Here is a 21,031-nt window from a genome sequence, read left to right on the forward strand (position 1 = left end):
AAACATGAATAAGTCAAGCCATACAGTTATATGTAGAAGATGAGCAAGGCAATGATCCTGAGAATCTTTAGAAGATTTTTTAATCTAGCAGTTAATTGGAAAGATTTTCACCCTGACTAACTATATATACTGTGATACCTGTGAACTAAGCTACTGCACTGCAGATGGTAATTTACAATAGTAGTTTCATGCTTGGAGTGCCTGTCATTCTGGTATTCTGAATATGGGCTCCTTGTCATGACATGCCAGTTTCTGCTATGATGTGTCTCGGGTAGGTGGATGTTCAAGAAGAAGGGGGTGGTGAAGGAAAGTAAGAGACAGGAAAAGGAATATTGTGGGACTGTTCTGCTTCAAGGTTGTATATGGTGAGATTTTTGGACTTATGTGAAAACATGAGAAGTACATAATTCTTTATGCCTATTTTTAAAACATATTCTAATTTTTAAATATTTTTTATCATATTCTGTAGGGGCTTAAAGTTCAACACATCAATACTTGAAGAAAAATACTTGTTCCATATTATGCCTAAGGTGTTTGATATGCAGACAGATAGTGAGGTTAAGCTTAACAGCCTAAGTTGTTTGATAATAACCATAAGCTTGTCTTCTGGATGGTTAACAACCTAAGTTTGCAGACCAACATTAGAGAAAAAGGAGGGCTGCAAGGAAAGCCAACATTTTGGCCCTAGCCTTCTAAGGTCAATTAAGACTCAGGACATATGAGAATTTGTACTGTAACGTCATGTAACTCGGTAGTGTCCCAAATTTTCTGATCAAGGAGATTGTGGGGCCAAAGAGGAAAGTGACTGATGATATAGAGTGTGCCTAAGGAGAGTCACGTGGAGAGAAAACATTCTCTCAGGCTTTCACAGCAATGGCCGTGACTCATCCACATGGCTGACACTGACAAAGGTTCTACAATCTGAGGTACAGGATCTCAGGATAAATCCTGAGGGGATTTCACTGATCTTATCAGACCCAAAAGCTACAACTCTTGCTGCATAGGTCCTGCTTTACCTTGGTCTTAACCATCCAGCAGAAAAGTATAAAAACGAAATATAAAAAGTAAAGACATGCTGTTACGTTGACCTGTTGGGGACTCAGATCAACAATTTCTGACATTGCCAGTTAAGTGGAAGACCCAATACTATTATGGGCTACTGGACTCTTTTAGAATATTTTGCTGAGTTTACACACCTATAACAACTTAACAAAAAAGGGTATACAGATGAATGTCCATTTTGTATCTTTGTATTCAAAGTGGTTAGGATAGATATATAGTTACATTTTCTTAATGAATAGAATGATTTGTTCTAATGGTGTTTGTAAATAGGAAATCAAGTCTGCATCTTGTACAGCAATTAGCCACTAAGAAGATTTTATGCAATGTGTTAATTATTGAAACTGTCCTACCGATTTGATTTGAAACTGTCTCCTTGCTATGTTTATCAATAAAATTATGTCCAAAAAAAGATGATTCTTTGAAGCATTTTCTGTGCAGTTTGGATTTTGTTCATGAATACTCTACCTACCCCTATGTCTTCATGATTTCTACCTACTTTCTCTTCCAGTAGATTTATTTTCTCTGCTTTAATATTTAGATCTTTGATCCATTTTGACTTTAGTACATGCTAATTTTAGTCCTTGGGATCTGGAAAGTGAGTTTTTTCAGTACCACTTATTAAAGAGGCTCTGATACAAATATTTTGCTCTGTAAATTTTAGTAAAACAAGATTTAAACTCATTGATATAAATTTGAAATTTTGACTATTGATTTTCAGATGTATTATATTCTGGAAAATCAGAAAGTAAACAATAGAAAAATTAAATCACATTATGTAGGTAATATTTTTTTCCTTTTTTCTCCCATAATTTTATTCATAAACAAATAGCAATGAGACAGTTTCAAACCAAATTGGTAGGACAGTTTCAATATTTAAAACATTGCTTACATTCTTCCTAACTGTAGGTAATACTAAAAAAGAATTGCTCTTTAATATATCCATCAAAAGTACAAGTTTCATGGGCCTGATATAAACACAAATCTTTTCATCAAGGAATATGCTGTACATCCTGTATTGACTACAAATATGAGATTCATACTCTGTAAGAGTCTCTGCCTCTCTGCTTCTACATGTAATTAAAACTTGCATTATTTTTGGGATTATTTTAAATGTTGGTTATTTTGTCATTGAGACTGGTATTTGCTGTCTATTTATCACTTTTTAAAATTTGTTTCTTCTGTCTCTCTCTCTCTCTCTCTTTTTTTTCTATTTTGGCAGAACCGGAGATTGAACTCAGGCCCTTGCACTTGCCAGGGAAGCGCTTATTCTACTGAGCTATCTCTCCGGCCCCTCTTCTGTCTTTCTGAGGCAGAGTTTTTCTGTGCTATTCAGGCTGGCCTTGAGCTCACTTTGTAGCCCATACTGGCCTCAAATTCACAATGGTCCTCTATGTCAGCCTCCCAAGCGCGGAGATTACAAGTCCATACCACTAGGCTGGCTTAAAATTTTTACATTTTGTAAAATGGTAAATTCGCAGAAAGCTGCAAAGCCCAGAGTGGCTTTGTGCATCCCTCCTCCATTGTGTAGATCTTACATGACCATAGTTCAGTTTCAAAACCAGACAAATGACAGTGATTATGCAAAACATTAAAAGATACTATTTCTTGCCTGGTAGCTTTGATATACAAGATATATGCATAAGCACATAAATAATGATCTTGTGCATGCAGGACACACCTATATAACTTTAGTTATCAAAGAATTGGTTTTGTATGTTAAATACTTACATGGTTAGGGAACAATGCAACATTTTTTTAAAAAAAACATTGATTAAATTATATTGGGGGAAAGGTTGGTTATTGTGGATCTGAGACCTCAATACCAGATGTTTTGTTTGAATTCCCTGAATAACTGCCTCTTTGCATCTTCTCCCTTTGTGCCACCGATGCTCTGCCTCATCCGACTTCAGAGCTGTACTTTACCTCCTCGGAACCCGACTTGTTGCTGAACATGGTGCAGCATGGGAGCTGAGGCAGGGATCACAAGTTTGACCTCAACCTGTCAAATTTGGGAATTTGTAAGACCTTGTCTCAAAATAAGACATAAAAAAGAATTAGGGATGCAGCTCTTGTGCAAAAGCCCTGGGGTCAGTCCTCCGTACTGAAATAAAAGAACTCCACTTGCTTTGGGGTCTTGGTTCAACTGATCAATCAACCTTCTTGTGCTTTCTAGAGGGGATGATGGGAGAAAAATACACCATTCGGTTTATAGCTGTTTTTTTCTCATTACAAATCTGGATATTTTAATGCAGCCTTTGAGTAGCTCAGACATGATCTCAGTTCTAGGTTAGCTTTGTGACCTCTCCTAGAACCAAAGAGTCATTTTGTATCATTCTAGATAGAATTTCTCCCAAATGCTGTTACAATTGCTTACAGCAACCCCTCCCCCATACATTGCAACCCCTCCCCCATACATCTGACTTTAAAGAGTCAAGAGGAATCCATGCTCAGGACTGACGTTTGGTGGAAATGATTGATAGATGCCTGTGCTCCAACATAAGAAACCCAGTAATTTACCCAACACAATGTCTGAAAATGCTTTGTACCAGGTTGCGTGCTTTTTTTGTGCCTGACTTTTTGCACTGACTACATAAACCCTAAATTTATTAACTAGGGTTAGGTGGAATTGGCTTGTCCCTTTCCCTGTCTATGCTTTTTATGACAACAAAACAAAACAAAACTGGAAAACTGAAGTCCCTCACACAGTGACCTGAAGGGCTGCACTGAGAGATTATTCACATATTCTGACATGGTGTAAAGGCAAGGCCTTCAGGGTGGGGGTGGGGGTTGCTCAAACAATTCTCTGTGAAATCTGGGCTTGGAGTGCGCTTTCTGGGTGCAGCGTGCCCTCTCACCTGTGGGATGACACTTAACTGACTCAGACTTAACCTAACCCGGCTCTCCAGTTGGCAGCAAGAACGCACCTCGGTAATACTGCCCCACTTAATCTGTGACTACAACATCACTGGCTACTATTAGCAATGGGGGTGGGTCATTTTTACTGACATGCACCAGTGGGGAATCTAGCAGCTTTTCAGTTGGGGAGCTAAGAATCTCTGCTGTGAGAGCTAGAGCTTCCACTCTCTGAACAGAAGGCCTCTTGCTGCTGGAGACTTAATAGCTCATTAAAAACAGAGGTCTAGAAGGTGGGACTTGACAAAAAGTGACAGCCCTCGGTAAATCTCCCACTCTTCAACTCTTTAATGAGGGGCAAATAGATGCAGGCACTTTGGGGTTTGCAGGTCTCTAAGCTCAGGATAGTTGTAAATAGGATGTCATGTCTGCATCTTGTACAGCAAATAACCACTAGGAAGAGAGTATGCAATGTGTTAATTATTGAAACTGTCATACCAATTTGATTTGAAACTATCTCATTGCTATTTGTCTCTCAATAAAATTATGGGGAAAAAAAATAGATAGGCCTCCCCCAGGAAGTGGCCTCCCACTTGTCGCTGGGTTCCGCAGCGCCCTCTGCTGCCCGGCCCTACAGGAAACAGCTGTGGTTCTGGGTAGAGGAGCCCCTGCCCCTTTTCCAGCCTCTATGAAAGCAGGCAGTGCCTCACTGTCATAAAATCTTGAGTTCTCCACCGCCCGCCACCCAAACTATCCACCTACTTCCATGAAGAAAGATTGCACGCCACAGTGATAAATCCATTGTTTCCTACCAGTAGCATGTGAGGTGGAAGAGAACTGGGGATCATGTCTTCTGTCTAAGCAGGCGTGGGAGTTGGAATGTATTGGATCCAGCAAGTCACTTCATGAATGAATGAACTTTCAAAAATACTCATGAGTCAATTAAAAAGAAATGTAAATGAATAGTTAGAATATAAACAGTTGGACTTGTTTGACGCATGGTCTCTGTCCAATCATCAGAAAATCTAGACTTGGAAGAACTTACCCAATTCTTCCACTTAACCTTACAGTACCATTTCATGGCCATGGTAATTCTTGTTAGAGTGAGGTTATTAAAGTTGATTCCACAAGTGGCCGTACAACTCATGTTCTTAGAAAAGGCCTTTAACCTGCTCTATTAAGCCAGTTCTATTGTATTCGTCCTCACATGGCTTTTCCTGCTGCTGGGCTGGTCCAGCCATACTCTTGTTTGTTTCTACTTGTGACTGCCACAGTCTTGTTTGTTTCTACTTGTGACTGGTGTCACACATTTGTGGGACAGCCAGTGAGTTAAGTAGGGTTTGAGAAGACAGCTTGTGGTTGAAGAATAGATGGAAAAATCCTGTGCCTGGTGACTTCTTCACTGCTTCCCACCAGTGTCATAGACAAAACATTTTGAAGGGACTTTCTAAGGTATCTCTTATGCATGGTGTCTCTGATAGATGGTCACTGACTTTTGGGGACATTCCTAGTGATTGCTAGCTCCCTACGTTGGGTCAGCGGCCATTCATCTTTAATAGTCTTGAGGTGAAGAACCCAAACCCAGCCCCTCCGACATTCCTTATTTATGGGCTCGATAAACTCAACCATATAATTGGAAATGGGAGCTCTTTGGGGTTGACTTTCCTGCAGGGGGCCTTGCTTGAGCTCCCGCTAACCTAGTTGCCTCTGTGTACTTCAGCAAAGAGATGTGTGACCAGCAGAATGCCTTCACTATGTGTCCTCTTTGTGACAAGTCCTGTGACTACTGGAATCTCAGCTCAGCCTGTGGGACTGCACGGGCCAGCCACCTGTTTGACAACCCTGCTACCGTCTTCTTCTCCATCTTCATGGCTCTGTGGGGTAAGTGGTCATTGTGGGCTTGATCCACAGGGATGCCTCAGTGTGGGCATAGCACCAAGCTCTAAGGCTCTTGGCCTTCATTTGGCTAACTCCAGTAGTGTTCTTTGTCTCCCAAGATGTATTTTTTAGGACAGTACCTTGCTCTTCTTACACATATGTGTGAATAGAAGCAGGAATACTCTTCATGGCCTTATCAACTGTCTCCTAGAATATAGTAGTGGGAACCCCATCCTGACTTCATGTGTGGTTTATTTGGAATTTGAACCAATGCATGTTTGGAATATCCCTAGCACATCTACCAGGCACCTTGATCATACTCCCTTAGTTGTGTAAAATCATAGATATGCACTCTAAGACCCAGACTGGTAGCATGGCCACCGTGGCCAGAGAGCAAGCTGGTGGTAAATGTGGACTGACACCTGGCCTCCCCACTCTAGGTTCAGAGCTGTTTTCAGGACATGGGGGGTGTAAGCAGTAGAGCCAGAGTCTCCAAGCCCTGGGCCAGGCTCTGTCTTTGATCTGTGAGGAACCTAATTGCTCAGCAGGAAGTTAGCAGCAGAAGAGTGGGTGAAGCTCAGTCTGCATCTCTAGCCCCTCTTCTGTTACTCACATTACCTGAGCTCTGCCTCCTGTCAGGTCAAGGAGGCTTTAGAGGGATCTAAGTTATGAACTCCTCATGAGAATCTAGTCGTGAAAGTATCCCCTACTTCTGGTCCCTAGTCAATAGAAAAAGTCTTCCACAAAAATCATCCTTAGTGCTAAAAAGGCTGTGGAGAGCTGCTGTAGAGATGTCGTGCCAGGGTGGTATTTCAGCATTCCCACCACAGGGATTTGTGAAGGGGAGAACAAATAGTTCCTTCGTTTTTTTCCTTCCCACTACCTCCAAAGTAGTGGGGCAACAACATTGCTCTGAGCTATAGTAATTGGACCATAAACACGCACACATGCACACACGCATTCATGCATGCATATGCATGCACACATATGAACACACACATACACACACTCCTAGAAAACTGTAATAACCTGGAACAACCATCCCACAGTAGCTAGCATTTCTAAAGCATCATAGCCATGTGTATTTAAAAAGAGACCAAGTCACCATGTCTCAGTCCATTTCAGCAGCCACCTTCCTTTTTATTGGGTGTGAGCCCCATTGGCCTGCCTGTTGGACCGCAGGCCAGCAGGACAAGGATTCTGCTGCTGAAGCTGCTTGATTTATCGGCCTCTGTGGGGCCTGGAGGGTCTGCAGGGATGGGCTCCTAACCCATAAATTGCCGAGAGTGTGAGCAGGAGCTGAGAGGGAGCGGTCTTGGAGAACATGAACACAAACTTCCTCTGCTTCTTGGGGGGGCTTCCCTTTGGGTGGAGGCAGAACTCAATGGGAAAGATTCTTGCAGTATCACTAGGCTATCAATGAAGACCTGGAGGGGGAGCTGGGGGGGCAGAAGCCCCCTAGAGCACATGGGGCCAGTCCAGCCCATTTAAGTGGGAGCAGCAAATAGGAAGAAATGGAACTTGGCTCCTGAGAGGTCTGGAATTATTGGCAGGAAAGCTTGAAACAATCAACCCTAGGGGGCTTACTGCTTTGTAAGTTATGGACAACTCTATATCTCCTCAGCAAAAGGCATATCTTGTAATTACCCTGAGAGCCACTTGAGCTGACTTGGATCCTGGCATACTCATAGGTGATATATATATATATATATATATATATATATATATATATATATAGACATGAATTCCTACGATCTTGTCTTGTAGACACTGCAACCATTGAGTAGCTAAACCTTAAGATGCTGAGCCTGTGATTCCTCCGACTTTCCTGGGGCACATGGTTGTTGTACAGAAACGTGGTTTCACTTGTGCTTTGCAGTTTCAAGCCCCAACAACTGCCTCTTGTATTTTCTCAATAACTGTGATGAGCAGATTCTTCCTCCCTCTGAGATCCTCAATAATTTATTGTCTCCACCCCTGGAAAGTACAAAGGGATGGGATTGTGTCAGAGCTTACTGGAGTAGGACAGGGTTTTTTTTTTTAATAGCCTTGCTGTGTTTTATGTGATTATGTATTTGGTTTCAGCAGCCAAGAGCCCTAGGCATGATTGCCTACAAATTATAATTAAAAATTACAGTAATGCCTCTCATTACCATAATTATTATGATTAGTGGTGCTGTGCCTGGTGGGTCTGGGCCAAGGCCCAGGCCTGCCAGGAAGCTGTGCAAAAGTGGTTCCGTGCAGTGACTTGGGCTCTGGATGGCAGTAAGAAAGGGTCTTGTAGGGACACTTGGGGTCACAAGGCTACTCTTCAACAGGACCTGAGTCAGCTGAAATCTTCAGGTCCAGCCTCGTTGCAGTTCTGGCTTTAAACACCAAGGGACTTTGGGAGGGTGAAGCCCTCCTGAGGAAGGAAGTAAAGAAATGGGGTTTCTGAACTCTTTCTTGACTAGAGGTCAGAGACACCGAGTTGGGGTCAGATTGTGCTCAGTGTGTGTCTGTGTGTCTCTGGTCCACTCCTTGACAGCTGTGAATCCCATATTAAGTTAATATGGACTGGCTGTGTATTGCGGATGTCAGAGCTTTTACCCATGTGGCCATGCCACCTTGGGCACACCCACTTCATCTCTGAGCATCCCTGGCCTTAAACTGTATGACCTAATGCCTGTGCTGTTATCCTCTTAGGACAAGGGAGCCGTGTAGATGCACAGAGCAGTTACTGTCTTGTACACACCAGGACTGTGAGCTGTTCTTGCGTGGTGGCTGCCCTTGGTCCCAGTGACTCCTCTTCCTGTTGCTCCTCTGCTCTCTCCAGTGCACATGCACAGAGGTGCCCAAGCCCTCAGAAAGTGTGCAGCTGAAGGAATAGCCTCAGGGCTATGACCAGAAGGGCAGCAAGGCTGTAGAGGAAGAGGAGGCATGGGCTGGACTAGGAGGGAACAAGGGAGAAGACCCTAGGGTAGTGTACAGAGGGCCAGAATGTGCACTGTGGTGATGGAGAAGACAGTGAGGAGCTGAGCTTAGAGCAGTAGGTGCAGGTGTGAGGTGTATGCTATGGGTGGTGGAAGAGATCCTAGGGTCAGGCTCATAAAGTCGCGGCATCCAGACAGAGCATACACCATAAGAATCCACTGAAAGTGTAGGCAGGGGAGTGTCGGCAGACTCTGTGTCCACCTCCTTTTCACTGTCCGAACCCCATTGTTTGTGAAACCCAACTCAGATGTCCCCTCCAGCCACTGGTGTTCCTCCTCTGTGTGTGTGCTGCCTGCTGTGTTGTTCCTACAGTCACAATCACTTCATACCTCGTACCACAGCTACTTGGTCTTTCCTTGTAGACTGATGATGGCCTGGAGAAAAAGCTCCATTAGATTCATCTAATCCTCCTCACAATGCCTAGAACAGTGCCTTGCAGATGCCTCAGTGGGCTTAGCATTTTTGTAGGATTAGAAATTCACTCAGCTCACTCAAAGGGCAAGAGATTTATTGTAAGAAAGCAAGAGGCAAGCTCGTGGTTGTAGGAAATAAAATACAGGGGTCCTCCTGGGAGCCAGAGCTGAAGAAGCTAGCAGAAACCACAGGCCTCCCTCCCTTCCTCACGTGTGGCATGGCTCCCTTTGCTGCTTCTCTCTGTGCCTTTTAGTTCAGCTCTCTAAAGAGAATCTGATTGGTCTATCGGCAGGTCATGTGGCAGGTGTTCCCTCCTGGGGTGACAAGCCATGACCTCAGCGGGTGTCAGTCTTTCCTAAAGCATGTTGCCCTGGCCCCTGACTGATGTGCAGGTATGGCAGGCATCCCACAAACATTTTCTAAACAAATAGAATGACACATAAACTCTATCTATAGAGATTATCTGACCAGCTATATGCAGCATGGGTTCGAAGGCTGGGGCCTGGAGTCAGGAAGAACTGGTAGGACACAGTTGTGTCATCTCAGAGGAAGAGGATCAAAAGCTAGGAAAAGGAAGCAGGGAGAAGGACAGAAAGAAACAGGTAGGAGGAAATAGTGTGTTGGCCACGGAGTGGCGAGAAAACTGTGCATGGGCAGGACAGGCTCGTCAAAAAAGACTATGGATCGGACAGATCTTTCCATTTTTTCCCTCCATCCATCTGTCCTTTGTTTCTTGGGATCTCCTTTGCCTCATAACCTAGAAGCAGACTGCCATGTGTTTGTGCGTTCCTGCAGTGCGTTCACACAGCACACAACGAGGCTTTGGCCGGCCGAGGGCTACACGTGCAGTGGTGGGCCCGCGTAGCTGTGTCGCTCAGTGGTGTGGCAGGCTCAGTGCGGGAGTGTACTCTGTGATCGTGCAGTGGTGCGGTTCTCAGGACGTAGCTGCACTGCTGAGCCACGCAAGTGTACGTGCCGGCTCCCAAGGATGGGAAGGTGTTAAGCCGCTGCAGCTAAGAGGCAAAATGCTTCAGAGAGAGCTCCTCAAATTGAAATCTAAAGTGGATTCCCTACCCAATTGTTTAACCTAAATGCTACTTAGAATCTTCAAAACTAAATGAATCTCTTCTTTTCCATTAGCCACCATGTTTCTGGAAAACTGGAAAAGGCTGCAGATGCGACTGGGCTACTTCTGGGACCTGACTGGCATAGAAGAGGAAGAAGTGAGTTCTCTTGTGTATTTCCCTGGGGCCTTGCTTTGCTTTGACCCTGAAAGTGGACTTTCTGGTGAGAGACAGGCTCTCACTGGCTGGGCAGCACAGTGGCTGCATTTGTTGCTTGGCTATGTGGGCTAAGCCGTGGTTGACATGCACTGAGGCCAAGAGTTCCAATGCTCCTTCTTCCTTTGAGCTATAAGACTGGAGCTGAAGGCTGACAGACACACCTCAGTGCTTTCTTGTGAGAGGAGGGTGCGCCAGAGCAGGGTACTTCAGAATGCCTCTGACCCTACGGGGGCCAGGGCAGAGGCTTGGGTGGCAGATGCAGGGTGAGTCTCATGCCTGGGGAAGGAAAAAGAACGATTAAGCCACTGTGGCCCAGCCCTGTCCAGTGTATATGATGTTGTGGGCAGCAAAGGGCCACACATGCAGTGGTGGTTCCATGCAACTGTGCTGCTGGCCGACATGCTAAAGCCTCCTAGAACCTGGCATTTTTGGAAAGATGATATTGAAAATATATAAATTAGGAATTTCTCATAGCTCTTTTGAGAACTTGAGCCCTTGTCTTGATTCTTGTGAGTTATCAGTGGCCATGGTCATCTAGTCACTGTAATCTCCCAGGGTGCAGCCCCAGTCAGCCCTGCACCCCCACTTCCTGTGCTTCCAAGCTCACCCCCCACCCTGCGCTGACCGTTACAGCGTTCAGAAGCTGCTCACAGCTTAGCCACCTTGAACTGAGGAGGAATCATGAATGCTGGAGAGGGCTTCCTGCCCTTGGTGGTTTGTGAACAGATAATTGTAATCCTCACTTTAGTCTTATTTTCAACCCGTGTGTCCCCAAGTCTAGCATGTTGTCATTTCTTGTCATTGATCCTCTAATGTCAATGGATCTTCAAACAGATGAGGGGAGAAATGGCAGGAGTTCCTTGAAATGGAATAGAATCCGCCAGTCAGGTTGTGTCGACTGGAAGTCGTATTCTAGGAGGAGGGAGAACAGCAGTGCTTTCTCCACAGTAGTGGGTTGTCGTCGGGTTGCGCCCCATCCCCCATTCCAACACCTCTTTTGAGTACTGCAGTTCTATGGGTGAAGCCTTGACCCTGAGACTAATGCCATCATGTTTTTGGTGGCAAGTGAAAGAAGGCATATGTGGGTTCTGCCTTTGTAGAAAACATGCTAGCAAAGAAGATAAATAAGAAAGAATATTAAATGCAATTGTATTCCTTGTTGAATACAATTATATATATTTGTATATGATATATACACCCACCCACCCATATCTACATCTGTCTACCTATATAGCTATTTGGGGATGGGAGAGAGACAGAGAAAATGAAGGGCTGCATGAAAGAATGAATGAATATGAACATGGCTGCAGTGGTTGGGTGGGAGCGGTTCTTATCTCTTAATGTCCTGATGCCAGACACTAGGATGCCTCCAAAGAAGCAAGGAAACCCTGATATTTAATTCTGTGGAGGCCAGAGCCAAGCTAAGTGTGTCTGCTTAACCCTGCTGAGGACTCCAGTAAGCCTTTCTGCTTGAGAGGAGGTATAAACGCGCGGAGAGCAGCACGGTCAAGACTCGATGCCCTTGATGTCTTTGTAACAGGCCCTGGCAGGAGTGACACTCTTGCCCATTTTCCTCTCTATGGTCAGATTTCCTCTTTCTTTGTCTAACCCAATGAGCCATGGTAAATTCCTGGCAGGTACACAATTGAGGAACTTGTGCAGGCTGAGAGGGGTCTGGGCGAGCCTGGGTTTGCCTGTGGAATAAGGAAGAGTCCCTGATGGGATCTCTGTGTGAGGTTCCTGCAGGGCTGGATGGTTATGTGACACCATTGCTGCCCCACCCCAACCCCGCCCACAGCCCAGGGCCAGCACTGGTGAGTGGAAAGGACCATGGCCTCATCTTTCCCTTTAATGCATTTCTATTTTGAACTAGAATATCCAATGTATTTTAAGATTCTGTTCAATTTTGAACAATGCATGAAGCACCTGCTATGCACCAGGTTTTGATAAGTAGCACTGAGCTTCTGCAGGCATAGTCACTGACCTCTGAAGGGTTACTTCCAGCAGGATGCTGTCTGGTCTGTAAGTACTTGGAATTGATGGAGCGGATGTGCAATTCCTCCTGGTCAATGTAGGGAATAGAAGCTCTTCTGTTGAAAATATCAGGGTTTTGAAGACTAGTTGAATTTTAAAGGACAGCCAGGGGCAGAAGCGGCACCCACTGAGAGGAGGTGGCAAGCGGAGGCCTGACTCTGGAGAGCTTGGGGTGTAGGTCAGAAGCAGCACAATGACCAGGAGGTCCTGTTGGTTCAGGAGACAGAGGCATGACCAACAGGACAGAGGAACAAGATTAGTCTGAGGGCAGGGTTGCAGTGGGCACCCAAGGCTTGTTGTATGTCTCCTGTAGCCACAGAGAGCATGGAGGGCAGGCTGGGTGGAGTACGTGGGACTTGAAAAGGAGACCTTGGGTGTACCGGAAGTACAGGAGTGTGTATTGAAGAAGATCTAGCTTACTCTCAAGTGAGGGGTGCAAGGTAGACAGATGTTACTGGGGTTTTGGGAAGAGGGAGGTGGGTGTCCTGGGAGGCCACAGTTAGCAGCCTTTTCTGTTTTAACCAGGTACCTTCTCACTACCAGGAATCGCCAAAGTCCAGCTGCCTACAATCTTAAGACATCATTTCCCAGAGGTCTTTGCCAGGAAACAGCTGCTTAGGGGCAGGAGGTGTACACATACATAAACCAAAGCCCATTGACCCTGTCCCTCCCAGCTGGAGTACCCCCAGCATGTAACCCCCCCAAGGAATGGAACAGATAGGGTGGGTTAAGTCTAGTGTGTAAATAGGGGATGGTGACAGAAAAGACTGGAACTGGCCAGGGAAGCAGTCAGCAGTCCAACCCCAGGACTGCCCACTGGACCAGCCGATAGGTGCCCTGTGGACGCCACCATGGGACATCCTTCAGACCCTGTGTGTCCCAGTTGTGGGGACACTAGCCAGTCCTAGAGAGCTGTTTGCTTTGAAGTAGGGTACTCCTCACAGTGGGCCTCTCTTGTCTAATTAGCTTCTGTACAACAGTCCCATGTGTCCCTGGGGCCTCTGAACATGGGTGTGCTGCCTGTCACTCCCTCTCCCACCTCTCACCTGGCACATCAAGCTTCAGGTGTCCTCAACAGCTTCCCCTTGCACAGGAAACAAAAGCTCCTGCCCACCTTCCTGACTCTGGCCCCATTGTTCTCCTTCCCGAGGCCCTCAGCTAGGCTTTGCTGTTCCCATTGCCTAGTGTCTTTTTCCTGTAGTCTCCATGTAGCTGTCCTTTGTTGGCTTTTTGGTCTCCATGAAATGTTACCCTCCACACCTCAGCCTCCCCTCACTTCCCAGTCTGCTTTGTTGCCTCTGTTCTTCTCCTGTATTAATTTCTCGTGTGTGTGTGTGTGCGTGTGTGTGTGTGTGTGTGTGTGTGTGTGTCTGACTTCTTGTGACTTTCCTCTTCTTCTATAGGGGAGCGGCCCGCTGTAGGACCGGTTCTACATCCTCAGTGCCTAGAAGAGAGCTCAAAGCATAGTGGGTGCTTGCTAACTCCTTGATGAAGATCTTTGTTGGCTGAAGCTCTGGCTGGACCTGTTGAGATCAGCTGATTCCCAGCTGGCCTGCGTCTTTCCTCTTGAGGACGCTTCTAGATAGAAGTGTTTGGAGTAATTTGGAGTCAGGTCATGCCACCAGGGAGGCTCTGTTTGGGGAATATGAGGCTGATGTACCCAGGGCTGGGTGTATCAGAGCAGCCCTCATGGGCCTAGATTCTGCTGTGGCCTGGAGCTCCTTTGTCCTGGCTTTTTAAAGAAATCAAGAGGTGCTGAATTGCTACATGGTCCAGGTTGAGCTCAGAGTTGCCGTCCTATGGCTTTAGCTTTCCATAGTCTTAGGATTAACAAGCTTGTGTTGTCCAGCATCTGGCGGTTCTACACCTCACCATATCTGCAGCCTAGTTCTGTTTTGTGTTTCTTGCTCCTATCTGGGTACCAAAAACTGGCTTGTTCCAAACAGATGCATCAGGGTGCGAGTGGACAGAAACTCCTCCTGCCTGAGGAGGTTTGGAACCTGTATTATAATGCTGCAAACACTGCTGCAGTTTTTCATTAAAATCTTCTATTGTAACAATGTAGAAAAATGTAGTCAAATTTCAGGGGCCATGGAGGAAAACTTCAAGCCACATTTTTTCAGAGTATTCCTGTGGAATGTTAATTGCTACAGGCAAAAGCTGTTCTTTGGGAAATGGGGAGCTTATGGAAATTAAGCAGGTGTCTTTACAGTAGCACTTTCCAGAGCGTTTAATATGTTCACTCTGACTCCCAGAAAGGTGATGTACTGAGTGATGTTTTCTGGCCTTTTACAACCTGGAATCCCTTTTTAGCTAAAGCTCCCTTGGAACACGCACACCTTAGGCGGTGGTGTGTTGCAGAGTGGATGCAGGAGAGAGACAGAGTGGAGAGCACTTCACCAGCACTTCAAGGTGTCTGTGTGTTCACTGTGGTACCAGTTGCTGCAAGAAACAAAATAATGCTGGACAGGGAGCTGACCCTCAGGTTAGGAGAAGACTCTCATGCAGAGTAGCTGGGAGATTAGAGAAAACCATATAGTCAGGAGCGTAAGTTAAGTAAATTCTAATAATTCAGAGAGAAGGAGCCCTGTCCAGTAAGCGTGACTGACTTGCAGAGAAAACTCTTGGGAGTGGTGGGACTGACACAGCCACCAAGACCCAGTGACAGTAGAGGACCTTACTAAGTGCCAGAATGGCATCACCTGCTGTTGTATGTTATTAGGCTTGTTAGTCACTTCTGTAGTCTCTCCAATATTATGGCTTGCTTTATGAAAGCCAGAGATAGGTTAGGAGCTTCGATGTGGAGTCTCTGTTATGTGGCAGTGATAAAAAATTGTGTGTTCTCTGAAGTGCGGAGCTAGCGCTTGAATCCAGCCCCAGGTGATACTGACCAGTGCTGCAGGAAGACACTGCCCTCACGCCGGTGGGTATCTGTGCTGGGGCTGGGGGCTGCAGGGAGGGCCAGCCAGTGAGCCCAGGGAGCCCTGCTGAGCTCCCTTTGAAGCCGATCTGGCATCTTCCTGCCCCAGGATCTGCACTGACTTGCTGATAGTGGTCCACTCAGTCAGTGTTGTGCTGTTTTCCAAGCCTGGTAACTCACAGTTCAGGCCAGTATGGCCGAGTGGCCCAAGGACGTGCTTGGAGCATTGGTGTGTTTGTCGGTTGCTCACCTGGGCTCTCCTGGAAGCAGGTTCAAGCAAGGGAGATTTAAGACTTCCCTCATGGCCACTGTTGACTTTGATGTTTATTGGTTGCCATTTTAGCCTGCAGAACAATGGAGCAGGGGGGTGTTTCTCTTGCCCCAACACCCTGCTGTGGAGTGCATCTGTTTCTTCAGCTGGGATTTGGCTCCTTGCAAGTGAGTTGAGGACGAAGGCTAGCTGGTGGGGTGAGGTCTGTGCTCCGGCCTTTGGCAGACTGCCCTGCAGAGCACATAGCTTCTCTTTGCATCAGCCACGCAGTTAACATTTCCTCTCTCTTTTCTCAACACCGGTGCCATCCTCAGGAGCGTGCCAAGGTTTGGCTTTCCATGTGATCACACGTGTTGTTTGTCCCTTTTCTCTCCTTTATCTTGTGTTCTTGACCTAGACTACTTGTGATCCTGTATGGTGTGACAGTTCATGTCTGATAGCAACCAGTCCCAATCCTGACTTCAATGTACTTGTGGTATCTGATTATAACCCAAAGGTCTAGGGCCCTCTTCTTCCTGTTTACTAACTGCTCTCTGGCTCTTTGCTTTAGGAGCACTCCCGGCCTGAGTATGAAACCAAAGTTCGAGAGAAAATGTTAAAGGAGAATGACAAGTCGGTGGTCCAGAAATTGGAAATAAATGCAACTGAAAAAGAGGAGGAGGTAAGATGCCTGTTGCTCCCTTGTTGCTCTTGTAGTTGTATGATTGGGCCCCTCAGGGAAGGGAGACTGGACTATGAGAAGGACCATCGTGGGTGGGACAGAGTGGAGTGGGAAAGTGACTTCTCCTGCTTCCTGAGCCAGAGCTCCTGGCAGCAAGCTGTCACCATGACTTGGGCCTTCTCTTGCCTGGGTACAGCTGTCTGGATGGAGTTAGAGGGCAGACTGGAGAAAAAAGAAGCCACCTCAGGCCTGGTTCCTCCACTACCACACTCTAAGTGTTGAATAGCAGCATTGCCACGCCAAGCCCACCAGAGCAGCTACCCGCATTTGATGATCACAATCAGTCTAAGGCTGCTGCTGCTGCTGTATCATAAAAAGAGTCATGCCATCAGACTCATTTTCCAGTGGTCACACAGCCACTAAACAGTGCGTGAGTCTGGGGTTCTAAAGGAGGACTAACTACGAAGCCATACTACTGTCCGAATGTGGAGGAGAAATAAAAGGATAAAGAAGTGAGAAATAGTTTTGGAAAACAGCACAGGTGAATCTGTACCTGTGTTTGCTTGAGTTCCTCACACAACGTTCTTCACACTCTGTTTTTTTGGATGGGCCTGTAAAGATAGGGATGTGGTGGGAAGCTTAGCCCGAGTCATATTTCTGAGCTTCAGATTTTGATGTGATCTGTAAATATTCGTGTGTATGTGTGTGTGTGTGTGTGTGTGTGTAACAGGAGGGGGTCCTCTTTGACAATACTGGTCTCTTAGTATGAGTGTGTGTTACCCTTCCTTGGAATCAAAAGAGTATGTATTTATGACTTTCTAAATCTTGTTTCTGAAAAAAAAATCATCAAGATTAAAAAATCTGTTATTTCTGCATGTGTCTTTTCTCCACCCTGGATTTGAATTCAAATTTCATTTTGTTTCACATTCTTTAAGTTGGAACCATTCATGTTAGCATGCAAATTTATGCAAACACCAAAACATATGAATGTGGTGTTTTGGAGCCCAGAATACTACCCTTTAAAAAAAAAAAAAAAAGAAAAAAGGAAACAGGAGTTACACAGAAGAGAGGGTGGCCCTCCAAGCCATTTTTTTCTTAGATGAGGACCAACTCCAAGACCACCAATCGTTCAGAAAAATAATGGCTTCCTTCTTAGCAGAAAGAGTACTTATGGTAGGCACCCTCACCAGAGAGCAAGCACTCTGCCTTCTGTCTGCTTTGGCAACTTCACACAGCCTTCTCTCTCCACCCCTAGCAATGTACAATGGATAATTTTATGGAAATCACATGTAACTTTTATTGACCACTGACTCATTTAATTTTAATTCTGTAGACGGGAATGCCAAGGAGCTGGAACTACGTACATTGAGGCTGTACTTCTAATATAAACATGGCTTGGATATATATGCATGATAGGTCAAATAACTTTCAGGAACCATGAATAATTAAAAAACATCTGAATGCATTATGAATGATACATATGTTTATGTTTTAGTGTTCAACATCTATTTTCATTACACAGTTGAGAATACAAGGCTCAAAGCATTTAATGCCTTTTGGGCCAGGGAAGGAAATGACCCTCCTAGTGAACAGCACAAGATACAAGCAACCTAGGGTTTGATTGTCAGCATCCTTCTTGTGTTCCTTTGGCCCTGTGAATGTTATAAATGCTCTGTTTTGCTGCGTATGTAGTCCTTGACGGGAGGTGCTGACGGAGCTCCTGTCGCTGAAGCTGCTCTGTGTCAGTACCCACTGCCCAGCTCGGCTCCCGGGGCTATGGTGTGTGGGGTGTTGGAGAAAGGCCCACTGGGAAGCAGGCGGGGACTAAGAATTGGAGTCTGGCTGGTGGCCTGGGATGTGCTCCTAGTGCCCTAGAGTGCCACCTTCTTTCTGCCTTCCTCAGACCCCAGAGGGTGCATGTTCCCTCCTCTCTTTTTGTCCTTCTTGTGACATGGTAGGGAGCTGCCATCTGAGCAGGCCAGAGTGACACTGAAGCTTCCCCAAGACCACACAGCTAGCTGGGTGGTGATGAAGCCACACCCGGTACTTGCTTGCTTTCTTTTTCTTTCTTTCTTTCTTTCTTTCTTTCTTTCTTTCTTTCTTTCTTTCTTTCTTTCTTTCTTTCTTAATTTTAAAGATATTGAATCCTTTTATTTTTTAACTTTTTTTGAGATTTAATTTTCTTACTCCACAACTCACGCATATAAAGTATATAATTCAGTGGTGTTTGATACAATCATAGATTTGTGCAATTGTCCACCAATCTAAGTTTGAAATTTTTTTCTACTCTAAAAACAAATCCTGTACCCAATTGTTGCCAAGTCCTGATCAACGTATTAAACTCGTTTGTGTCTTCTATAAATTCACCTATTCTGGATTTTGAAGTGAGTGAAATTATTTAATATGTGATCATCAGCTTCTTTCACTTAGGAAAGTTTTAAAAGAGTTAGCCACGTCATCATGCACTTCAATAGAGTACATCACTGTTTTTATCCTGAGTAATGTCCTATATTTTATGTTTCATTTTATTTAATTGTTAGTTGATAAATATTTGAGTAGGCTCTTTTTTGGTTATTATAAATACTTATGTATAATTTTTGGGATATATATTTTCATTTCTCTTAGGTATATCCATAGACATAAAATTTCTGGATAACGTGTTAAGTTTATATTTAAAATTTTGAAGAACTGTTAGACTACCTTCCAAAGCGACTGTGTTATTTCACATTGCACCAGTAATGTATGAAGATTCCGATCTCGCCCTATCTTCACCTACTCTGTGTACCTCTCTTTCGAATTTTACTCATCTCACTCACATGGAATGACATTTCACTGTGAATTTACGTTTCCTTAATGACTAACAATACTGAGCTCCTGTTCACATGCTTACTGACTATTTGCGCGTTTTCTTTGGGTAAAGCTTTGTCCAAATCCTTTGCCCATTTAAAAATTGCATGAATTGGCTCTTTATTATCATAGCCAATTAATATACTTTTATATGCTGTGGATACTAGTCCTTTGTCAAATAATTTAATCTACAAATATTTCCCTAATTCTGCAGTTGATACCTTATGGATGATATCATTTAATGCACAAAAGTTTTAAATTTGAAATAGTTCTGTTTATCTAGTTGTCTGTTTGTCACTTGTGCTGTGTCCTGTCTAAGAAATTACTGTCTAACCCAATATTATTTAGCTATGCTCTTGGGTTTCCTTCCAAGCATGTTTAATGTTAGTTCTGACTGTCAGGTCTGTGATCCAAGGAGTCCAAATTTTTATTTATGTTGATGGTTGTCCCAGCATTATTTATTGAATAGGTTGCTTTTCCCATGAAATTATCTTGATACCCTCCTAAAAAGTTAACTGATTTTTTAAAAAAATGTATTTGGCACAGAGTTTCACTATGCAGCTCAAACTCATAGTGATCGTCGTGTTTTCAGCATCCTCAGAGCTTGAATTATAGGCATGCACCACCATAACTGGTCTTAGTGGTCTGATCAGCACACCTGGGGGTGGGGCTGGTGTGGCATGTGGTGCCGGGGATTGAACCCAGGTGCTGGAGCTTGCCAGGCAGGCACTTAGGCCTCTGAGCTATGTTGCCAGCCTGGTTACCTGGTTTTACATGGGAGGCTTTATTTCTATGCCAATGCAACACTGCTTTGAGATACCTGTGTAGTAAATTTTGAAATAGGGAAGTGTGAGTCCTCTGACTTTATATTCTTTTTCAAGAGTATAAAGTTTTTTATTTTTGTTTTGACAAAATTGTAGATACTTTTCATTTCGACATGAATTTCCAAAAATCTTGTACAGTTCGGAATAAAACTTGATCAAGGCTGAGTCGAACCTAGAGAATCATTTGCGGAGCCCCTCATCTCTGCCACCATGAGCCTTCTGGTTTATTCACATGCTAGGTCTTCCCATTGCTTTAGCTCTGTATTTCATTTTAGAGCTTTCAGTTTTATAAAGCTTACTGATAATTGTTTTACTCTTTTTGATGCTATTGCAAGTGTAATTGTTTCCAAAATTTAATTTTGAGTTGCTCATTGGTAATGAATAGAAGTAAAATTGATTTGTATATTGGTCTTTATTCCAAATTTTGAAACTAGTTTATGAGCCTGATCATTTAAAAGGATTCCTTAGGATTTTCTGTTTACAAGATCATGTCATCTGTGAACAGAGATAGTCTCCTTTTTCCTTTCTAATCTCCAAAAGCATTTTATTTCTCTTTCTCGGAGTCTGTCTCCTAATCCCCTTGACTAGAACCTACTGTGCACTGTTGAACAGAAATGGTGAAAATGAACTTCTTTATTTTTGCACAAAAGTTGCAAATTTTGAAATAGTACCTTTTATCTACTTGTCCTTTTGTCACTTAAGCTTTTGTGTCATGTCTAAGAAATTCTCTGACCCAGTGTTATTCAAAAATGCTTTTAGAAGATAAAACTTTAGTCTCCCACAAATCAGTACCATGTTAGGAGTAGCCTTTTCTTTTCTTTCTTTCCATTTTACCCTTTCTTTCTTTCTTTCTTTCTTTCTTTCTTTCTTTCTTTCTTTCTTTCTTTCTTTCTTTCTTTCTTTCTTCTTTCTTTCTTTCTTTCTTTTCCTTCCTTCCTTCCTTCCTTCCTTCCTTCCTTCCTTCCTTCCTTCCTTCCTTCCTTCCTTCCTTCCTGTAAGTTTTCCTTGAAG

At 44.3% G+C, this 21,031-nt stretch overlaps 1 protein-coding gene across 4 annotated transcripts in view; it reads left to right on the top strand.

Annotated features, from left to right (window-relative positions):
- The window catches only part of Ano2 (anoctamin 2), a 372,934-nt gene that overhangs the window by 178,685 nt on the left and 173,218 nt on the right, over positions 1-21,031 (top strand). The window contains exons 13-16 of one of the 4 annotated variants that reach the window (XM_012517437.2): positions 5,636-5,796; positions 10,321-10,403; positions 16,003-16,014; positions 16,239-16,349. In XM_012517437.2, coding sequence (XP_012372891.1) covers positions 5,636-5,796; positions 10,321-10,403; positions 16,003-16,014; positions 16,239-16,349 — 367 coding nt within the window. Of the gene's footprint in view, positions 1-5,635; positions 5,797-10,320; positions 10,416-16,002; positions 16,015-16,238; positions 16,350-21,031 lie in introns of all 4 variants that reach the window. The other 3 variants (XM_023703730.1, XM_023703729.1, XM_023703727.1) reach the window with 3 other exon arrangements.

This window comes from Octodon degus, unplaced genomic scaffold (assembly GCF_000260255.1).
Source record: "Octodon degus isolate 3935 unplaced genomic scaffold, OctDeg1.0 scaffold00178, whole genome shotgun sequence".
Lineage (NCBI taxonomy): Eukaryota > Metazoa > Chordata > Mammalia > Rodentia > Octodontidae > Octodon > Octodon degus.